Source organism: Cavia porcellus, unplaced genomic scaffold (genome assembly GCF_034190915.1).
Source record: "Cavia porcellus strain 051 isolate PalLab524CR breed Dunkin Hartley unplaced genomic scaffold, mCavPor4.1 scaffold_1, whole genome shotgun sequence".
NCBI classification, from domain to species: domain Eukaryota; kingdom Metazoa; phylum Chordata; class Mammalia; order Rodentia; family Caviidae; genus Cavia; species Cavia porcellus.
Genome location: NW_026947484.1, coordinates 93,759,381 through 93,776,995, shown reverse-complemented (window position 1 = coordinate 93,776,995; position 17,615 = coordinate 93,759,381). Strand labels below are relative to the sequence as shown.

General features: G+C 40.2%; 1 protein-coding gene and 1 non-coding gene across 2 annotated transcripts in view; both read left to right on the top strand.

The window, feature by feature from the left end:
- Positions 1 to 4,196: 4,196 nt before the first annotated feature.
- Haus6 (HAUS augmin like complex subunit 6) overlaps positions 4,197 to 17,615 on the top strand; it is a 35,915-nt gene continuing 22,496 nt past the window's right edge. The window contains exons 1-6 of the mRNA XM_003472241.5: positions 4,197 to 4,559; positions 6,923 to 7,018; positions 10,083 to 10,161; positions 11,730 to 11,859; positions 16,358 to 16,505; positions 17,425 to 17,490. Coding sequence (XP_003472289.1) covers positions 4,432 to 4,559; positions 6,923 to 7,018; positions 10,083 to 10,161; positions 11,730 to 11,859; positions 16,358 to 16,505; positions 17,425 to 17,490 — 647 coding nt within the window. The 5' untranslated portion in view covers positions 4,197 to 4,431. The remainder of the gene's footprint in view (positions 4,560 to 6,922; positions 7,019 to 10,082; positions 10,162 to 11,729; positions 11,860 to 16,357; positions 16,506 to 17,424; positions 17,491 to 17,615) is intronic.
- Positions 7,810 to 7,911, top strand: LOC111757538 (small nucleolar RNA U13). Its single transcript, XR_002791861.1, has one exon. It is a non-coding gene; the product is annotated as a small nucleolar RNA U13 (small nucleolar RNA).

Here is a 17,615-nt window from a genome sequence, read left to right as displayed (position 1 = left end):
TCCTAAATCCAATCCTCGTGAGGACATGCAGATGAGGCCTGGATCCTAGATCTCTCCCAGAATTTATTACCTTGTGAAGAAAGGGGGTGGCTCAGGGATGAGTGACAGTAAGGATGGCAGGAATTATGTGGGTAACTTGAGCTGGCTGGCCAGGTGAGAGAAAGGCACCTCTGTAAATTTCAGAGATAAAGATATGCAGGAGAACAATTTACATAATCTAATTACAGTAGCAACAAATTGTTTTTGGGGACTATCACTTTGGTTTCTGATATGCAAACTCTTGTGCCCTGGGGAGTCATGCTTCTTTACCTTGAGGCTCCTACCTAGTTGACATTTTTGGAGATATTAGCTCTAACATCCCACTGTGCTCATATCCTGTATGGAGAACACTATGTGAGGTGACAGGACTGTCTACTGGCTTTAGAGACTGCATATTAGCACCTCCGCTAGCCTTATTTGCAGTGCTTAGAGCCAATTGAAATGAGAAGGAAATACCATAGCCAGCTGTCTACATATCAGTATAATGAAATGTCTCCAAGTAATCAAAGTCACAGTAATTGTTTTGCATTCAAGGGGAGTCACTGGAGTTGTCTCTCACACTGCAGGTCAAATTTTTGCATTTGCAGGTGTGGTGGCCTGGTCTCATAATTGCAGCTCTCTGGGAGGCTGAGACAGGAAGATAGTAAATTTGAGTCCAGCCTGGATGACTAAGTCCTATCTCAAAATTTAAAAAAAATTTTTTTTGGTGACAGGGTTTTGCTATGCTGTGCAGGCTGGCCTTGCGCTCACCATGAGAACACACAGGAACTCACTATGTAGCCAAGTTCAAAATAAACAAATTTTAAAAGATTTGGGGATGGAGCTGGGTGTGGCAGTGCATGCTTGTAATCCAAGTATTTGGGAGGCTGAGACAGGACATTGTCACAAGTTCAAGGCCAGCCTGAATTACAGAGCAAGACCTTGTCTTAAAAAAAAAAAAAGGCTAAAAACCAAAACCCCCCCCCACACACACACACATAAAAACAAAACAAAACAAAAACCTGCCAGGGCTGGGGATTTAGCTCAATGGCAAAAGCACCTGCTTGGCAAGCACAAGGTCATGAATTCCATCCCCGTACCAAAACAAAACAAACAAAAGGCTGAGGATTGTAGCTCAGTGAAGAGGTCCTGGATTCAGTCTCCAGTAAAGGTGGCGGGTGGTTTGCTTTCCCTTTTACTGGAAAGCATGTGAATGAACAAAAGGCAGTCAACTGACAGAAAGCATAGTGTGGTGGTAAAGGCTGAGACTGCAGATTATAATTTTTGTCTGTTTTTGAGATATGGTCTTGCTATGTAATTCAGGCTGCCCTTGAACTCATTATGTATGTACTTCAGACTATCCTCAGACTCACAGCAATTCTTCTGCCTCAGCTTACTGAATGCTGGGTTATAACTGCACTGCCATGCCTGGTGTAGGTTATAATCTTGGTCTGCCACTTACTGTGTGACCTTGATCAGGTTACTTAGTATCTCACTGTCTCAACTTTCTTACCTAGAAAATGAGAATAGTACTAGGTTTGTTATGAAGATTCAATAACTAACATTTATGAATACTTAGAGCAGTGCCTCATCCAAAACAACATTAAAGTACATAAATAAATTGTAGAAACCATAGCCAACCCAGTAGCTGTGAATATCCTAGTGCCCAGGTTTGGGCCATAACCTGGCCTGATGAAAGAAACAAGAGTTTCCTGAAGAAATGGCTGATTCTAGTTCTGAGATAAGAAATGAACAAAATAAGTTTTAAACTTTTTGAAAGAGCCAAATTGAAGAGATTCACATTGGCCAAATATGGGACAATATAGTACAATATGGTGTCTTAGTTACTTTTTCTGTTACTAAGACAAAATACTTGACACCCAAAGTTAAAGGGGGAAGTTATTAGTGTTAGGTCTGAGAGAAGGGAGAGGAGGAGAGAGAGGGAGAGAGGTAGAAGTCCGTGGGAGGAATGGAGTGGACGGCCGTGAAAGTAGTGGGCAGTGGTGGCTTTATTTGGGGGATGCGGGGGGAGGCCCCCCTCCGCCGGCCCCAGGCGCAGCCTCTCCACTGCACCCGGGGCCGTGGTTAACACGGGGAGAGGAGACTGGCGCACTGGCTGCTGGAATCCGGCGATCTCTCTCTGGCGATCTCTCTCGGACACGTGGCGTGGGGGAATCTAAATAGCCTAAGCTTAGGGCAGTGCCCTAAGGCCATTAGAGATGCACAGGTATCTCATTGGCGCACAGGTTCTTAAGGATGGGGATATAGGGTTACAGTCAAGTCCATAGGGGGCGGGGGGGGGAGGAGTTTAGCTGCAGCCTTTCCTGGTTACAGTATTCGGTCTGAGCCAGCCAGCAACTCTTTCAATTAGTTAACTTACGGTCTGTAGAGGTTTCAGTCTGGAAGCCAATGGCTCTAGCGCAGGTTGGCATCACAAAGAGCAACAGCTCATGGTGGGAAGATTGGCATCACAAAGAGCAACAGCTCATGGTGGGCAGAAAGTAGTGAAGCAAGCAAGGGATGACCACAGCTCTTTCTATCCCTTTTATTTTAATCAGGCTATTTACTATGGGTAGCATTCGCATCCATAATCCTAGTGCTCTTGATTTTTAGCATTGCACTCTAGATGGAGCCACCTCTGAAAAATTCCCACCCATGACCACATAAGGCTTTGAGGAGACATCTAGACACAAGCCATAACATACAGATACATAAGAGATACAATAGATTAATCCCCATAAGTACATTTAAATCTGTGAGTTAATTTTGTGTATGTGTGAGGCGGGTAGGGGAGAGAGACTGATTTGAGAAAAATAGAAAATAGTGGGGTTCAGGAGCAAGCCTAAGATCTCACTTGAGTTATGAATTTAGAGTGGGAACAGGCATCATAATTGCATTTTATCTGCTAAATTACAGATGTGGAATAGGTAGAGAATTGGATTTAACAAGTGTTGTAGTTAGGGGTTGTGCAGAGAACAATTAAAAATAGGACATGGAGTAGGAAACATCAGTATTCTCAGTGTCATGCTGTACTCTCAGTGCCATGCTGATGTTGACCACCAGTTCTTAATCCATAACTATAAGGTTTGGGTTTTGCCAATAAATCTGGCAAAGAGAAAGGGACTGGGGAGCTAATGGTGAATTCATGGTAATGCTTATAATGATATAAATGGAGCAATAAACTCTGCAGAGAGAAAAGGATTAGAGATTCTGGTGTATCACCAAGAGTTGGGATAAGATTTTGGAGGTTTTAATTGAGATTATAAAGGTGGTGTAGATATTGATGAGGTCTAGTGCTATGTGCCATAAGAGTGGGTGGCTAAGGCAGAATATAAGATACAGTTACTGGAGACTGGTAGCTGAGAAGGAAGAGTACTGGAAAGGTTACGCACATGGATACCTGTATTACAATAAATCCCCAGCAATGTTGGGGAGACAGGAATTAAATTCTGAATCTTCTCAAAATGAGGGCCAGCCCTGTGGGGATGACCTCCATGCAGAAGGGTTATGGGTGAAGGCACAGGCTTCAAAGAAGCTGGTGGTTTTAGTGACACATCACAGGAGGCAGTAACTGCCAGAGATGGCAAACGTGGAGTAAGATACCCATCCTATATCCAAGCCCTGTCATACATGACAAAAGAGCTATCAGGTGAGATTGCTGCAGGAGGAAGCTATGTGTTTGACAGAGGGAGCCAGAACAAGGAGAAAGGAACATGCAGTCTTCTACTATTTTTTTTTTTTTTTAGACAGCGACTCGATAAGTGGTATAAGATGGTTTTGAACTCGTGGCAATCCTCCTGCCTCAGTCTTCCAAATGCGGCGATTATAGTCTTGTGCCTCCACACCCAGTTGATGCAGTTTTCTGAATATAGCTTTTGTAAAAACAGAACCGACACTCATGGCTTTCTCATTGCACTGAGCCACAGTACTTTATCTATGACTTTTACTTAACGATCATAGACAGAATGAGAAAAAAATAACAGCAAAACAGAATGGCGAGGTCAGGACAACTCCGCAAACTGGCTACGCAATGCACTCTGGGTGTTGTGGTTTTTCGGCTGGGCGTAACCGGAAGGGCGGAGTGGAGGACGCATTGCATTTGGGGAGATGTAGTCTTCTGGGGAAGTCTCTCCTTCCCGGAAGCCTGGCGGCGCCTGCGCGCACAGCTCTTCCTGAAGCGCGGGAGTCTTGTTTTGTGGTGGCTTCGCCTAGGCATCTTTAACCGCTCCATTTTCCGGAGGCCTTTCGGCTGTTTGACGCGAAATGGCTTTCGGCGACAAAGCAGCGGGCGGCGGGGAAGGAGGGTTCGCCGCGAGCTCTGGCTGCCTGTAGTGAGGGATCCTGACTTGAGCCCTGACAACTGCTTGGAGGCCTGAGCTTTTTTCCGTTGAAATCACCTCGCCGACTGTGAAGATGAGCTCTGCCTGTGTCACTTCTTTCGAGAAGCAGCATCTCTGGATGTATCTGCGGGCGCTCGGCTTCGAGCCAGGCCGGGCCGCCGTAGCCAGCGGGAAGATCGTGTCACACACGCACCTTGGAGTGTAAGGAGGCCGGGGGCTGGCAGACCCCGCGGGTGGATGAGTCGGGAGTGGTTGAGCTGGGCGGTCCCCATGTGCCAGCTACTGGCTGCAAGGGTCTGGGAGCACTTTGTTGGCAAATAGGCTGCAGTCGGGACAAAACCCCGCCTAGGTGGTGGAGGCGGGTGGACTGTGAGGTGCGGGGAGGACTGTCGCGTGGGGAGGCCTGGAAACTACGTACAAACGCCTTGGGACGCGAGCCTTTGAAGGGACTTTAGTTTGTAATTTTTACTTTTTGAATAAGGACACGAAAGCATTGCAGATTTAGAAAAAAAATAGTAGAGAAGAGTATTGAGACAAAAAGCAAAAGCTCCTTCCCTTTTGCCGCTTCTGGTATGGTCATACCATAAAACTAAATATTTTGTTTATATTCTTGTAACTTAGACAGTGTCTCTTATCTTCCCCACTAAAGGCCAGAGCAATCGAGAATACACTGGCCACCTCCTATTCTCCCCAATCTCGTTGAATTTTGTAATTTCAGTTCTTCCAAGTGACTGTGTTTTAATAATGCGCTTAGAACCCTTTGGTGCTGGGACTGGAAGTACTCTTTTTTTTTTTTTTTTTTTTCCCTTTTTATCGGCACCGGGGATCGAACACACGACCGCCTGCTTGCAAGGCAGGTGCTTATGCCGATGAGCTAAATCCCCAGCCCCTGGGACTGGAAGTACTCTTATGAATATGTATGAAGTGCTTTGTCCAGAAGTCCACTTAGCAGGTTGTGATGGTGTATTTATTAATAAATGTTCACTTGATTCATTTGATTTGATGACCCACTGCAGTCTTGTTTGCAGTGCACTGGCAGAGAAGCTTGAGGCCTCTTTAGTGGCTCCTCTGAGAATGGCTTTCATTGCCCCTGCATTCTCCTCGCTGGTGTTTTAGTCGTCTTAATGTTCTCTCCTCTGGCTTATACAGCAGTACAATTGCATTCTTCTTGATATATTTTTTGGCAATAGGAAGATTGAACTCAGGGCCTAGAGTATGCTAGACATGCTCTGTACCATGGATCTCTGTTCCCAGCCCTTCCTATTTTTATTTTGAGACCCGGTCTCTTTGAGTTCCCCAGAATGGGGTCTCTTTGTGATTCTTCTGTCAGCCATCCAAGTAGCTAGGATTATAGGTATGCACCACCATGCCTGGTGTGCATTTTGTTTTCTGGTTTAGTTTTTAAAACTTGCTTATACGGGAACATTCTTTTTGGGTTGCAGTTCCATGATTTTCTAGTTTGAGTGAGTGTATAGTTATATACCGTATACTCACACAAACTAGAAAGCATAACACTTTCTTGTAAAACTGAATGGAACACTTAACATATGACTCCGCAGTCCCATTCTAGAGTATTTGCCCCAAAGTTTTACATTCTGGAAAAATCATACTGGTTACATTACAGAGAATGGATTAGAAGTGGAAGGTTTCACTAAGGAGGCAATGGAAATGGAAAAAAGTGACTGATTCTTTGTTGACATTCAGCAGGTACTCATTTTTGAGACAGGGTCTTGAAATGCAGCTGGGACTTGTGGTCCTGCTGTTTCAGCCTCCTGAGTGCTGGTGTACAGATGTAGCCATTTCTGGCAAGCAGATACTTAATGAATGTAGTACTGGACCAGAGCATATAGTGGTGGGTGGAAGAAATACAACTTTGCCCTTACACCTGGGCATGTGGTGCATACCTGTAATCCCAGCACTCTGGAGGCTGAGGCAGGAGAATCGAGACCAGTCTGGGCTATAAAGTGAGCTCAAGGCCAGCGTGAACTACACAGTGAGACTCTGTCTCAAAAAGATGAAAAAAGAAAAAACAAAGCAAAACTTGCCTTACAGAATTTTTGTCTAGAGAGTGAATAAACACCAAATTCTATACTATAAATTGTAAGTGTCACGGGGAGCAGAGTACTATGGGCAAATAATGGGATTTGAGGGGTGGTAAGGAAGTAGGATGGATGGAACTTTTAATATTCCTTCAGGAATGAGACATTCTAAGGACAAAAGAGGGCCAGGGATATAGCTCAGTGGCACAGTGCCTGCTTGGCAAGTGCAGGGTCCTATCTGAGTGGGATTCCTGGTACAAAAAAAAAGTATAAAAGAATTTGACATGTGAATAGGCATAGTAACTTAAACAAGAGAATAGTAATGCTAAGTTAAAGATTTACTTGGTTTGAATCCCTGGAAATAAGCTTGCCTTTCATGTTAACTTGTTGGGAGGTGAGGTGGAGATGAAACTTGGGGCCCTCATGCATGCTGTGCAAGAACTGTATCCTGTTGATGATGTTCAGTTTTATTAACCATTTCCATTTTCGTTTTCCTCATCCTACTTTTTCATTTTAAATCCCTAGGAACATGTTTGACAAGCTGAACCGTGATGCCTTTCATATAGTTTCTTATTTTTTGTTTCAAACGCTAGACCAGTCTCTCACCAAAGAAGTTTTCAAGTAAGGAAAAATTAGTTCACTTTCTTATCTTAATTATTCTCAAATTTTAAGAATGCACTGTGGTTTGATGTAAACCAGATTTCAACTTTGGCCTTTTAACTCTTGTTTTGAAAGGATGCCACAAAATTCAGATTTGAAATTTAGTGTATCTGGGTGGGGCTTCTTTTTTATTTTTTTGTACGTATCTTCAAATCATTGTGTATTTCATAGAAAATGTATGAGGTGGGTTCGTGAAAAACAACATAGGAAACCAAGCAGCCAAATTGATAAATTTGCAATCTAATTAACTGAGCTCAGGACCACTGGTATATAGACCTTGCCCCAGTTTTGGGTCCAAACAAGTGGCACCAAACTGGAAAGTTACAGAGTTTTTAAAAGAGAAAATCACAGAAGACATCCTGTTGAAAAGAGTTCAGCTCGAATCTTTCATTAATTTTTGGTTGACACCTGTATCGTGTTTCTTTTGTTGAGCAGGTTAGTTTTTCTCCTGTAGGTATAGCTCATTCTGCTTTTCTCATGGGATATATACCCTGAGTAATTTTCCATTTTCTTGAATACAGGGCACTAGTTAAATGCAGGGCTTAAGATGGCATCAGTTATGCCAAGCTACAACAATACAGGTTTTTAAATTTTATTTTTATTTTGAAAGTAGTAAAGTACAACAGAACAAGACAGAATAAAGCCAACTGAGACAGTGTAGTGAAATTGGTACAGAAATTCACAGCAGGTTACTGGGATAACAATAATAGGTATCATAGTATATTTCGTTATCTTTACAATAGTTGTTCTTGATCCTCAGGTTCATAAGCGTGATGATTGGGTGTTCATGCTCTATGTATGACATGTGCCTCCTTTCAACCTTGTTACGACCTCGGCACATTACCTGTCTGACATGAAAAAAAAAAAATAGTTGTTCTTAGTCATGTATATCAAAATAAAATGAAATACAAGACATTATAGAACTTATCAAAACAGAATATTGAATAGAGCAGTACCATTAATCAGAATAAAGCAAAACAGTAATAAAAATATTTGCCTTCAAAGAGATGGTAAAAGGAAATCCCCCTCATTTGCTATGGTCAGCCTCCCAAGAGATGCTCAGATTTCTGGTTCCCATATGCTGATGGGGGGACAGGAGAGGGGCATAGGGGAAGTGGGATATTTGACTCTAGGCCGTGCACCAGTAGATTCACTATTGCTTAGCAGGGAGGCGAGCTGGTTGCTTGGTTTCCCAGCGTCCTAAGTTCCAGCATGGTGTGGATCTCAGGAGACCCTGGTGGTACTAACCTTGGAGGGGCCGTAGTCTGCCACACTGCAGCTGCTTACCAGGGAGGCAAGCTGCTTGCTTGGTTTCCCAGGCTCCTAAGTTCTAACATGGCATGGGTCTTCGGAGACACTGGTGGTTCTCTCCCTGAAAGGGCCCCAGATTTTGTTTCATAAAACTATTTCTCAACATTCTTTGTGGTCTTAATTAGGCAAAAAAATGAAGTGATACCATTCTGTTGATATAGTCAACTTTGCCCTTTTTTTACATTACCCTATACCTTACTACTTTTCTTTTAGGCAGTGTTGTTTGTTTTACTTTCTAGTTCTCTGTAAATGTTTTTTTTTTTTTTTTTTTTTTTGAGACAGATTCTTGCTGTGTAGTTTAGGCTGGCCTTGAACTCACTGTGTAGCCCAGGCTGATCTTGAATTAGCAGTGATCCTCCTGTGCTAGGACTACAGGCGTGTGCCACCATGCCCGGCTTGATAATTTATTTTTAATGCTTTGCTTTCATTTAAAGCTGTAAGTGCCCAGGACAGTACATGTATTTGAAACAGTTTTTGAAATCCCTATCGTTAAGATGGAAGACTTCCTCTGTGTGAATAAAAATTGGCCTTCTGATACTTTCCACTCAGCATGAAGGAGGTTGAAGCAGGAAGATCCTAAGTTCAAGGTTGGCCTAGATGCATAGTGAGACCCTGTCTGGAAAAAAAAAAAAGATCCTCTTTCCAAACATCACATTATGGCTTATCTTAAAATATGGAAGAATTTAAAGAAGCAGTAAAAATCATTCCTAAACTCACCAGTCTGAGAATATTGCTATTGATATTCTAGCCTTTCAGTCTTTTTCTTCTGCACATATTTTTTTTCTGAGTATGAAATACATTATAGAAATATAAAAAGCATGATGATTTGAACAAATAAGTATGCCTCAAAAGTTTGGATGAAATTGGTAATAGGTAATTATAGGGGGAAAATAATAGGTAATTTTGAAATCTAGTTTTTTTTTAAACAGGATCTTGATATGTAGCCCAAGCTGGCCTTCAGCTCACAGTGGTTCTCCTGCCTCAGCCTCCTGATTGCTGGGTTCAGGTTTGTGCCACCATGTCTGGCCAAGGTCTAGTATTTTTGACCAAAGCTAAAGTAGAACTTTTCTCTTTCATAGTTTTGTATGTTGTTGTTTAGTCAAAAACACAGAGCAGATTATGATGCAGATTATCTCTTTTTTTGAAATACATTTTATCTCTCTTTAAAATCCATTATCTCTCTCTCTCTCTTTTTTTTTTTTGGTACCAGGGATCGAACTCATGACTACCTGCTTGCAAGGCAGGTGTTTGTGCTGCTGAGCTAAATCCCCAGCCCCTAGATTATCACTTTAAGAATCAGACTATCATGTAGTCTTTATGTGCTTATTTCACTTACGCTTTTCTCTCACAAGATTTTTGTTTTCAGACTTAACTGCACTAATGTATTTATACCATCTTAATGCATTTGTCTAGTAGATCCATTGTGAGTGTTGTGTTTATCTGGTTTTCATTAATTTTAGTAGCTGTTCATTTCTACATTTAAGGTATACATTCGTTAGTTGTTTGCACTAAACTGAACTCACGCCTACAGATATTTATAAAGACTCAATTTTTCACAGACTGGTGTCCTCAGCTGAGATTTTAGAATGCTAGCTTTAATCCATTGTGCTTTAATGTTTCTAGAATAGGAAATAAATTTGATGTGTTTTTAAAAAATTTTTCTGAGTTTGAATTTTTGGTTCATAGTACTAACACTTTTATTTTTGTTTTTAAGGTTTTGCTGGCCTCCATTTGACCAAAAAAGTGACACTGAATTCCGGAAACACTGCTGTGAATGGTTAAAAAAGATTTCTGTAGGTATTCTGTGTTTGGAAGATGCAGACTTGAAGACATTAAAAATTACATTATTACTATGTTTTTTGAGACAGGGTCTTATGTTGAGGCTGGTCTTGAGCTTGCTTATGTAGTCCAGGCTGGACTGAACTCACAATGATCCTTCTGCCTCAGCCTCCTGAAATCTGGCGTTTGTCCTCATCCTCAGCAAAAACTAAATAGATTGTTTGTTTGTTTTTGCTTTTTTGAGACAGGTTCTTCTATCCTTAATTCACTGTGTAGCCCAGACTGAACTTGCAGGGATCATCCTGCCTCGACTTCCCAAGGCTGAGATTGTAGGTGTAAACCTCTACACCCAGAAAAACTATATTAATTTTTAAAAGTAAAATTTTTTAATGCTTTAATGCTAATAGAATATGCAATGAAATAGTAATTACTATATTTTTTAGTGGCTTTGGTATGGGATTCTGTGTATTTCTAAGGAATTAGCTTTGTTGTCTATATTCATAAGAAATAGTATTTATCAATTTTTGTTTAAAGAATATCATTTAAAAAAAAAATACTAGGGATTGGTGAACAATAAGATGAAGAGTATCACTAGGGATTGGAATTGGACCCAAGAGTGCTTTGTTACTAAGTTACATCTTCAGCCCTTTTTATTTATTGAGACTGTCTTACCAATTGCCTATGGCCTTGAATGTAATCTTCTTGCCTTTCCATCTTGAGTAGCCGAGATCACAGGCATGTACCACCATGCCTGGCTAAAGAATACTTTTTGATCATAAGACTGTTGCAGCTCAGGTATCAGTGTTTGTGGCTTTATTATTATGAATATCTATTGTCACCGATTTCACTTAGAATTTAGAAAAATCAATTCATGTGGTTCAGTCAGAATGATTTTTTAAAAAGTGTATTCCTCCCAGCTTGAATCATTAGTGATAACATACATGACTGTCTCATTGGGTGACTTGAACCACTGATGGTACATCTATTATTGTTCTGTCAGGCAGCTTGAATCATCCATGACATACACGATTGTCCCATTGGGTGGCATGGGACACTCATGCTTATACAGCCTCATTGTGAATGTGGCTGATAGTTCTGGATGTTGAACCTAGGGAGGGCTGAGCTGTATCTCTAGCCATTTTATTTTGTTTTGTGGTTTTGTTAAGTTGCTCAGGCTGGCCTGAAACTTGTGAACCTCCTCTAAACCTGAAGAACTGTAATTGCAGGCATTTACCACCATGCCCAGCATGAACAAAATAATTTTGATCAATCACTTTATGCTTAAGAAATAGTATGATACAAGGAAGGAGCAGATTGGGAGTGGTGGCTGGCCAAGGCTTCCTCTCCCTGGCCCTTTTTACTGTGCGATGGAATTGAACATCTAAGCATATCCAAGCCCTTGTGCCATGAGGATGTGCTGATGGTTCACAGGATGGTCCTGTGGTTGCTACCCTGTAGGGAGGTGCTCTTGACGGGGCTTCACTATAAGACTGCTGCACCCTGTAAAAACATAGCATGATGCTGGGTAAGTATAAGGAATATTGTTGGTGGGGTTTTTATGTCATCTTCTCTTTCTTTGCAGGCGGAGTGTGACAGCTTTCCTCAAGTTGTTGGCTCACTGTTTCTTTCTCCTGGTGGCCCTAAGTTTATTCATCTGATGTATCATTTTGCAAGATATGTTGCAATAAAATATATTAAAGCCAATTCTAAAAGTAAGTAAAGCTTACAGTAGAACTGATGTTGACTCTTAAATTGTTATTATTCTTAATAGTTTTATTTATTTATTTTTTTGAGATGGGGCTCGCCATGCAGTTCAGGCTGGGCTTGAACTTACTGTGTAGTCTAGGCTGGTTTCGAACTCAGCAATCCTCCTGCATCGGCATCCCAAGGGTTGGGAATATAGGTGTTCAGCATGTCAGGCCTTCTTCACAACTTTAAGAGATTTTAGTGAAGCTACATATATTGAAACATTAATTTACCTCAAAAAGCAAAGAGTATTTTACTAGAACTATAGTTTGAAATCTTCTAATAATCTGTCACTATTTGTTATTTTATTATGTTCTAGTATAGTGATAGGAAATACTTTCCACGAAGGCCACAGAAGATAAAAAAACATGCTGTATATTTTTCTTTGTTTTCACAATGCATTGAAAATGCAGAAACTATTCCTACCTTGCTGAACTCAGAAATTCAGGCATTGGCTTCCTCAGGGCTGCAGATTATATTTGACCTCTAATGCAGTGTGTTAAATAGGGTGTCAAATTGTTGGTGACTTATTTTGATTACTGGCAATGTGTTGGAAATTTCTGTTTTCCAAGGGATTTGATTTATTTTTATAATTTGTTTATTTGATTTATTACTACTTCATAGAAAAAATATTGGAGTTTTATATGTAATACTTAAAAGCACACTGTTTGTAATTTATTAAATATGCTTCTTTGTTTAGTTGGATTTTACCCATAAAACATGGAAAGGAATATAGCAGGAAAGTTAATACTATCCTTTATCTGTCTTCTGATTTCCGGAAACTACCATTGCTGTTTGGTGTATTTCCTCTTAGTGTTTTTTCTTAGTGCACATTTTACATATTTATGTATGTAGGTATTGCTGTGCTGAGATTGAACCCATGGCCTAAGAAGATGCTAGATGGGCATTTTACCACTAACCCTAAAAGATTTTGCTTGACTAAAGGAACTATGTAGTAGGAGCTGGGGATTTAGCTCAGTGGCATAAGCGCCTGCCTTGCAAGTGTGTGGTCATGAGTTCAATCCCCGGTCCCGATAAAAAAGAAAAAGACAAAAAAAAAAAAAAAAAGGAACTATGTAGTTGTAATTTGCTAGTTATTACCAGATTACTTTTTGTAGAGTTCAGTGTATTCTTCTGTTACCAGTATATGGGAGTATACTTTTCCCAAGGGCATTTCAGCATAGTTGTGAGCAAACATTTATTTATTTAAGACTGGGGACTGAACTCACAACCTTGTGCTTGGCTGGCAGGCGCTGTGCCACTGAGCTATTATATCCCTGGCCCATGAGCAGACATTTAAATGAATCTCAGTGTATTTTAAATTTTTAAAATTTCTGTAAAACTTTCTATTTAAAGAAATTATTCAGGAGCCAGGTGTGGTAACATGCCTATAATTCCAGCACTTGGGAGGCTGAGGCAGGAGGATCTCTGTGAGTTGGAGGCCAGCCTGGATAGTGAGACCTTGTGTCAAACAAATAAAAAACACTTTGCATTTTATAGAAAATGTTTTGCATTTTATAAAAAATACTTTACAACTAATTTTAGATGTATAGAAAGTTGAAGATAGTATAGAGGTCTCTCATATGCTTTAACTTGGTTCTCCTAATATTTACACCTTACGTACCATGGAATATTCATTAACACAAAGCAATTTATATTTTATAATTCACCATTAACTCACCTTCTTTTTTTTTGAGAGAGGGTTTTGCAATGTAGCGCTGTCTGGGCCTTGAACTCACTGTTTGGCCCAGACTGGCCTTGAAGCTGTAGGGATCCTTCTGCCTCGTCTCCTGAGGACTGGGAGAATACTGAGATTATAGATGTGTCCTGCTATGCCCGATTTGTTTTTCCAGTTGACTGTTTTTCTGTTCCATGTTCTGTATTGCATTTAGTTTATTTTTTCAGAAAGCATTGTGGACCTTTTTCTGGGTACTGTTTTAGTTGGTATGCCTTTTATTATTGATAAAGTTGGACATTGCTTTATGTTTGAGAGCAATTTGTACTCTTCTGTATGCTATGCCTGTGTCCTTTTTCCGTTTTTCTTTTAAATTACTCTCTTTTTCTTATATGAAAGTAGTTAATTTTTACCCTTTTTCTGTAATGTGACATACAAACATTTTTTTGCAGTTTATCTTCTATGCCTGATTTCTTTTTTTTGTTCTGGGAATCAAACTTAGGATCTTGCACTTACCAGGTAGATATTGCTACTGAGCTATATCCTCAGCCTTATGCATGATTTTTGAAAACATTATGTGACTTTTCTTTAAATATATTTCTGCATTTTCACTTTAATGTAACAAACATTTTTGTAGTTTAAAAAATTAATAAATGATCTGCAATTACATGTAACCAGAACTATTTTATGTGAATTATATGTGTGTAGATTTAGCAGAGGTTTATTGTAAGACTTCTCAGCATGGATTGTCCTAATTTTGATTTTTTTTGGCTGGGGCAGGGTCTCACTTTGTAGTTCACAGCTTTGAACTCACTGTGTAGCCCAGCCTGGCCTTGAACTCATGGTGATCCTCCTATCTTAGTCTCCTCTGTGCTGTCATTACAGGCTTGTTCCATGAGGCCCAGCCCTATTTCTGATTTAAAGCAATTCAAGTCAACATGTTCAGTCTCTAGAGAACTATTAACTTAGTGAACTTATTACCTGTTGCATATTTAGCAGTGGTTTCTTTTCATATGTCAGGATGTGGATAAACAATGTTAAGTGCAGTGTAGAGTTCTTGCTTTTTAGAATATCCATACCTTTATTGTATGGAGCAGTGTTAAAGAAACGTTTACTACAGATAAAAAGCTTGACTGTGAAACATTTGTATGGATTGTTCTCAAGGTGTAGTTTGGCTTCTAGTAATATAGGCAAGAATTACTTGAAAAAATAGAGAATGGCTTTATTTGGTTGTTTTACCCTGTTGGACTTACTAGGAGGAAATGTTAAGCTGATGTATAATGAAGATGATTTGATTTCATCTTTTTCTCTGTGTTATGTTGGAGACTAAATGCAGGGTGTCAAACCCTGAGCCAGGTACTCTTCCACTGAGCTTTCTCCCCAGCCATTTTCTTCATGTTTTTTCTTTTTGGTACTGGGGATCGAACTCTAGACTTCGAGTTTGCCAAGCAGGCACTTAGGCCACTGAGCTAAACACTTGGCCCTTTTTTTTTTTTTTTTTTTTTTTTTTGTCTTTTTCCTTTTTACCGGTACCAGGGATCGAACTCACGACTGCCTGCTTGCAAGTCAGGCACTTATGCCGCTGAGCTAAACCTCCAGCCCCAACACTTGGCCCTTTTTCATGTTATTTTGAGATAGGGTGTTTTTGAGACAGTGTCTCATTGTGTGGTTCAGGCTAGCATTGAACTCACTGTGTAGTCCAGGCTGACTTGAACTTGCAGCAGTCCTCCTGCCTCAGCCTCCTGAGCCACCATACCTGGCAAGACAGGGTCTTTCTGAATCATCTAGATTGGTTTCAAACTTGGGATCTTTCTACCTCAGCTTCTCAGATAGTAGGGATTGCAAGCATGTGCCACTGCCCAGCTCAAAGTTTAATGATGTGAAAGAACTCAACTAGGGGCTGGGGATTTAGCTCAGCGGCATAAGCGCCTGCCTTGCAAGCAGGCAATCGTGAGTTCGATCCCTGGTACCGGTAAAAAGGAAAAAGACAAAAAAAAAAAAAAAAAAAAAAAAAAAAAAAAAGAAGTCAACTTTAGATAGCTGTTTTAGTTGCCTATTTTAAAGCCATCTTGATTTCACTAGCATTAACATTGGTTTTGTCTTTTTTTTGTATGTGGTTGTCTTGGTTACTTTTCTTTCTTTGCTGGCATAAAATACCTGAACCCAAAATGAAGGAAAGGTTTATTTAGCTCACTATTTGTGGAGGTTTCAGTCTGTAATCAGCTGGCTCCAAGGCAGCCATAGCACTGGGGCAACATTTCAAGGCAGTAGCCAGTAGAAGCAGCCAGAACCAAAAGGGGAAAACAGTCCTTTTCTCCTCCCTTATATAATAAGCAGGCCACCCCCTCCCCAAGGTCAGTGTAGCACTCAAACTAGCTTGCACAGGTTGAGGATATTTACAAAGTAAGGATCCTAGCTCCCTCCTGGGTCCCTTAGTTAAATTTCTAAACTCAAGTTAAGTTGACACAATGTATCAACCATTAAGGAGTTATTAAAGTTCAGTTTTTTGTTAGGTTTTTTTGAAGGTAAGGGTTTGTATCCCAGGCTGGCTTTGAAAGCTGGCTTAAGCAATCTTCCTGCCTCAGCCTTCTGAGTGTTGAACCTAGAGCATGTATCACTGCACCTGGTTAACATTAAACATTTTTTTTTTTTTTTGTACTGAGGATCAAACTCACAACCTCATACTTTCCAGGAAGGTGCTTATGTCACTAAGCTAAACCTCTGGCCCATTAAACATATATGACACTTAACTGAGAAACCTGTTTTCGATAATCTTGTCTTCCATGCAGATTCTTCTCTACATTTTTCAGAAACATGTAATGTAAAGACCCAAGATATGCATAAGTGCCTTGCCAGATGTCTTATAGCTCGTAATAGATTTTTACAGATTTTACAGAGAGAAGATTGTGTTATCCGGAAATATCATGAAAATGCACAGTAAGTAGTATTTTGATGGTTATGAAATATTTCCTTTCTTTCTGAACAGATGTCATCATTGTAACTTCAGTAGAAGTAATCTATGACTACTTTAAGATACTGTCTATCATTTTTGCTTTATTTTTTATTTTATGTTTTAGTTTTGAGACAGGATCTTGTTGTGTAGCCTGGGCTGGCCTTGAACTAAATGGCATTCCTCCTGCCCGGCCTCCTAAGTGCTGGGGTTATAAGCGTGAGCCACTAGTCCTGGCTCAACAGGTACTTTTTGGGAGTACCTTTTGTTTGCCATGTATTGGTGCCACAGCATTAAATAAGATGGGCAAGTTTCATATTCTCAAGAAATATCTAACTTTTTGTAACTGTTGGAAAACTTTTAGTAATTTGTCATCTGTTATTAAACATACAGGATCCTTTGAAATAACCTTAAAATTGAAGTGTTGTTGGGCGTGGTGGGCATGCCTATAATCCCAGCATTCCTAAGGCTGAGAGGTAGGAAGATTATGAATTTGAGGCCAAACTGGACTGGTAGAAAGTCCCAGTTTCAAAAACAAATAATAATAATAAAAAAAAAAAACCTGCAATAACAAAATTGCGAAACTGAAATTTTTCTCATTTTGATATTTTTTTGTGGTTCTGAGGATTGAATCCAAGACCTTTGCACCAAGCTATATCCCAGTCCTTAAAAGTTTTGTGAAGATTTGAGACATTTTGAAAGATTTGAGAGGTTGCTGAATTGCCCAGGCTGGGCTTGAACTGCCAATTCTCCAGTCTCAGCCTCTAGATAGTGCTGGCCTTAGAGGTCTGCGTGACCACATCTGCCCCGTAAGGGTTGAGCGTGTGAATGTAAAGGAAGAGCATCAATGGGTGTTGTGGTTCATTGTGATGGAATTCTAGCTGTTGTTTACATATTTTCTTGCAGATTATCAGTTAAGCAACTTCGGAATTTGAGATCTGAATACATAGGATTGCAAAACCAAATAAAAAAGTAAGTGACTTTTACAGCTGGAATTTGTTTTAGATTCTAGTTTAGCTCTTGCAGGAGAGGAAACTGAGGCCCAGAAACATTAACTGAAATATATATAAATAAATAGCGAGGTGATGGCAGGACTA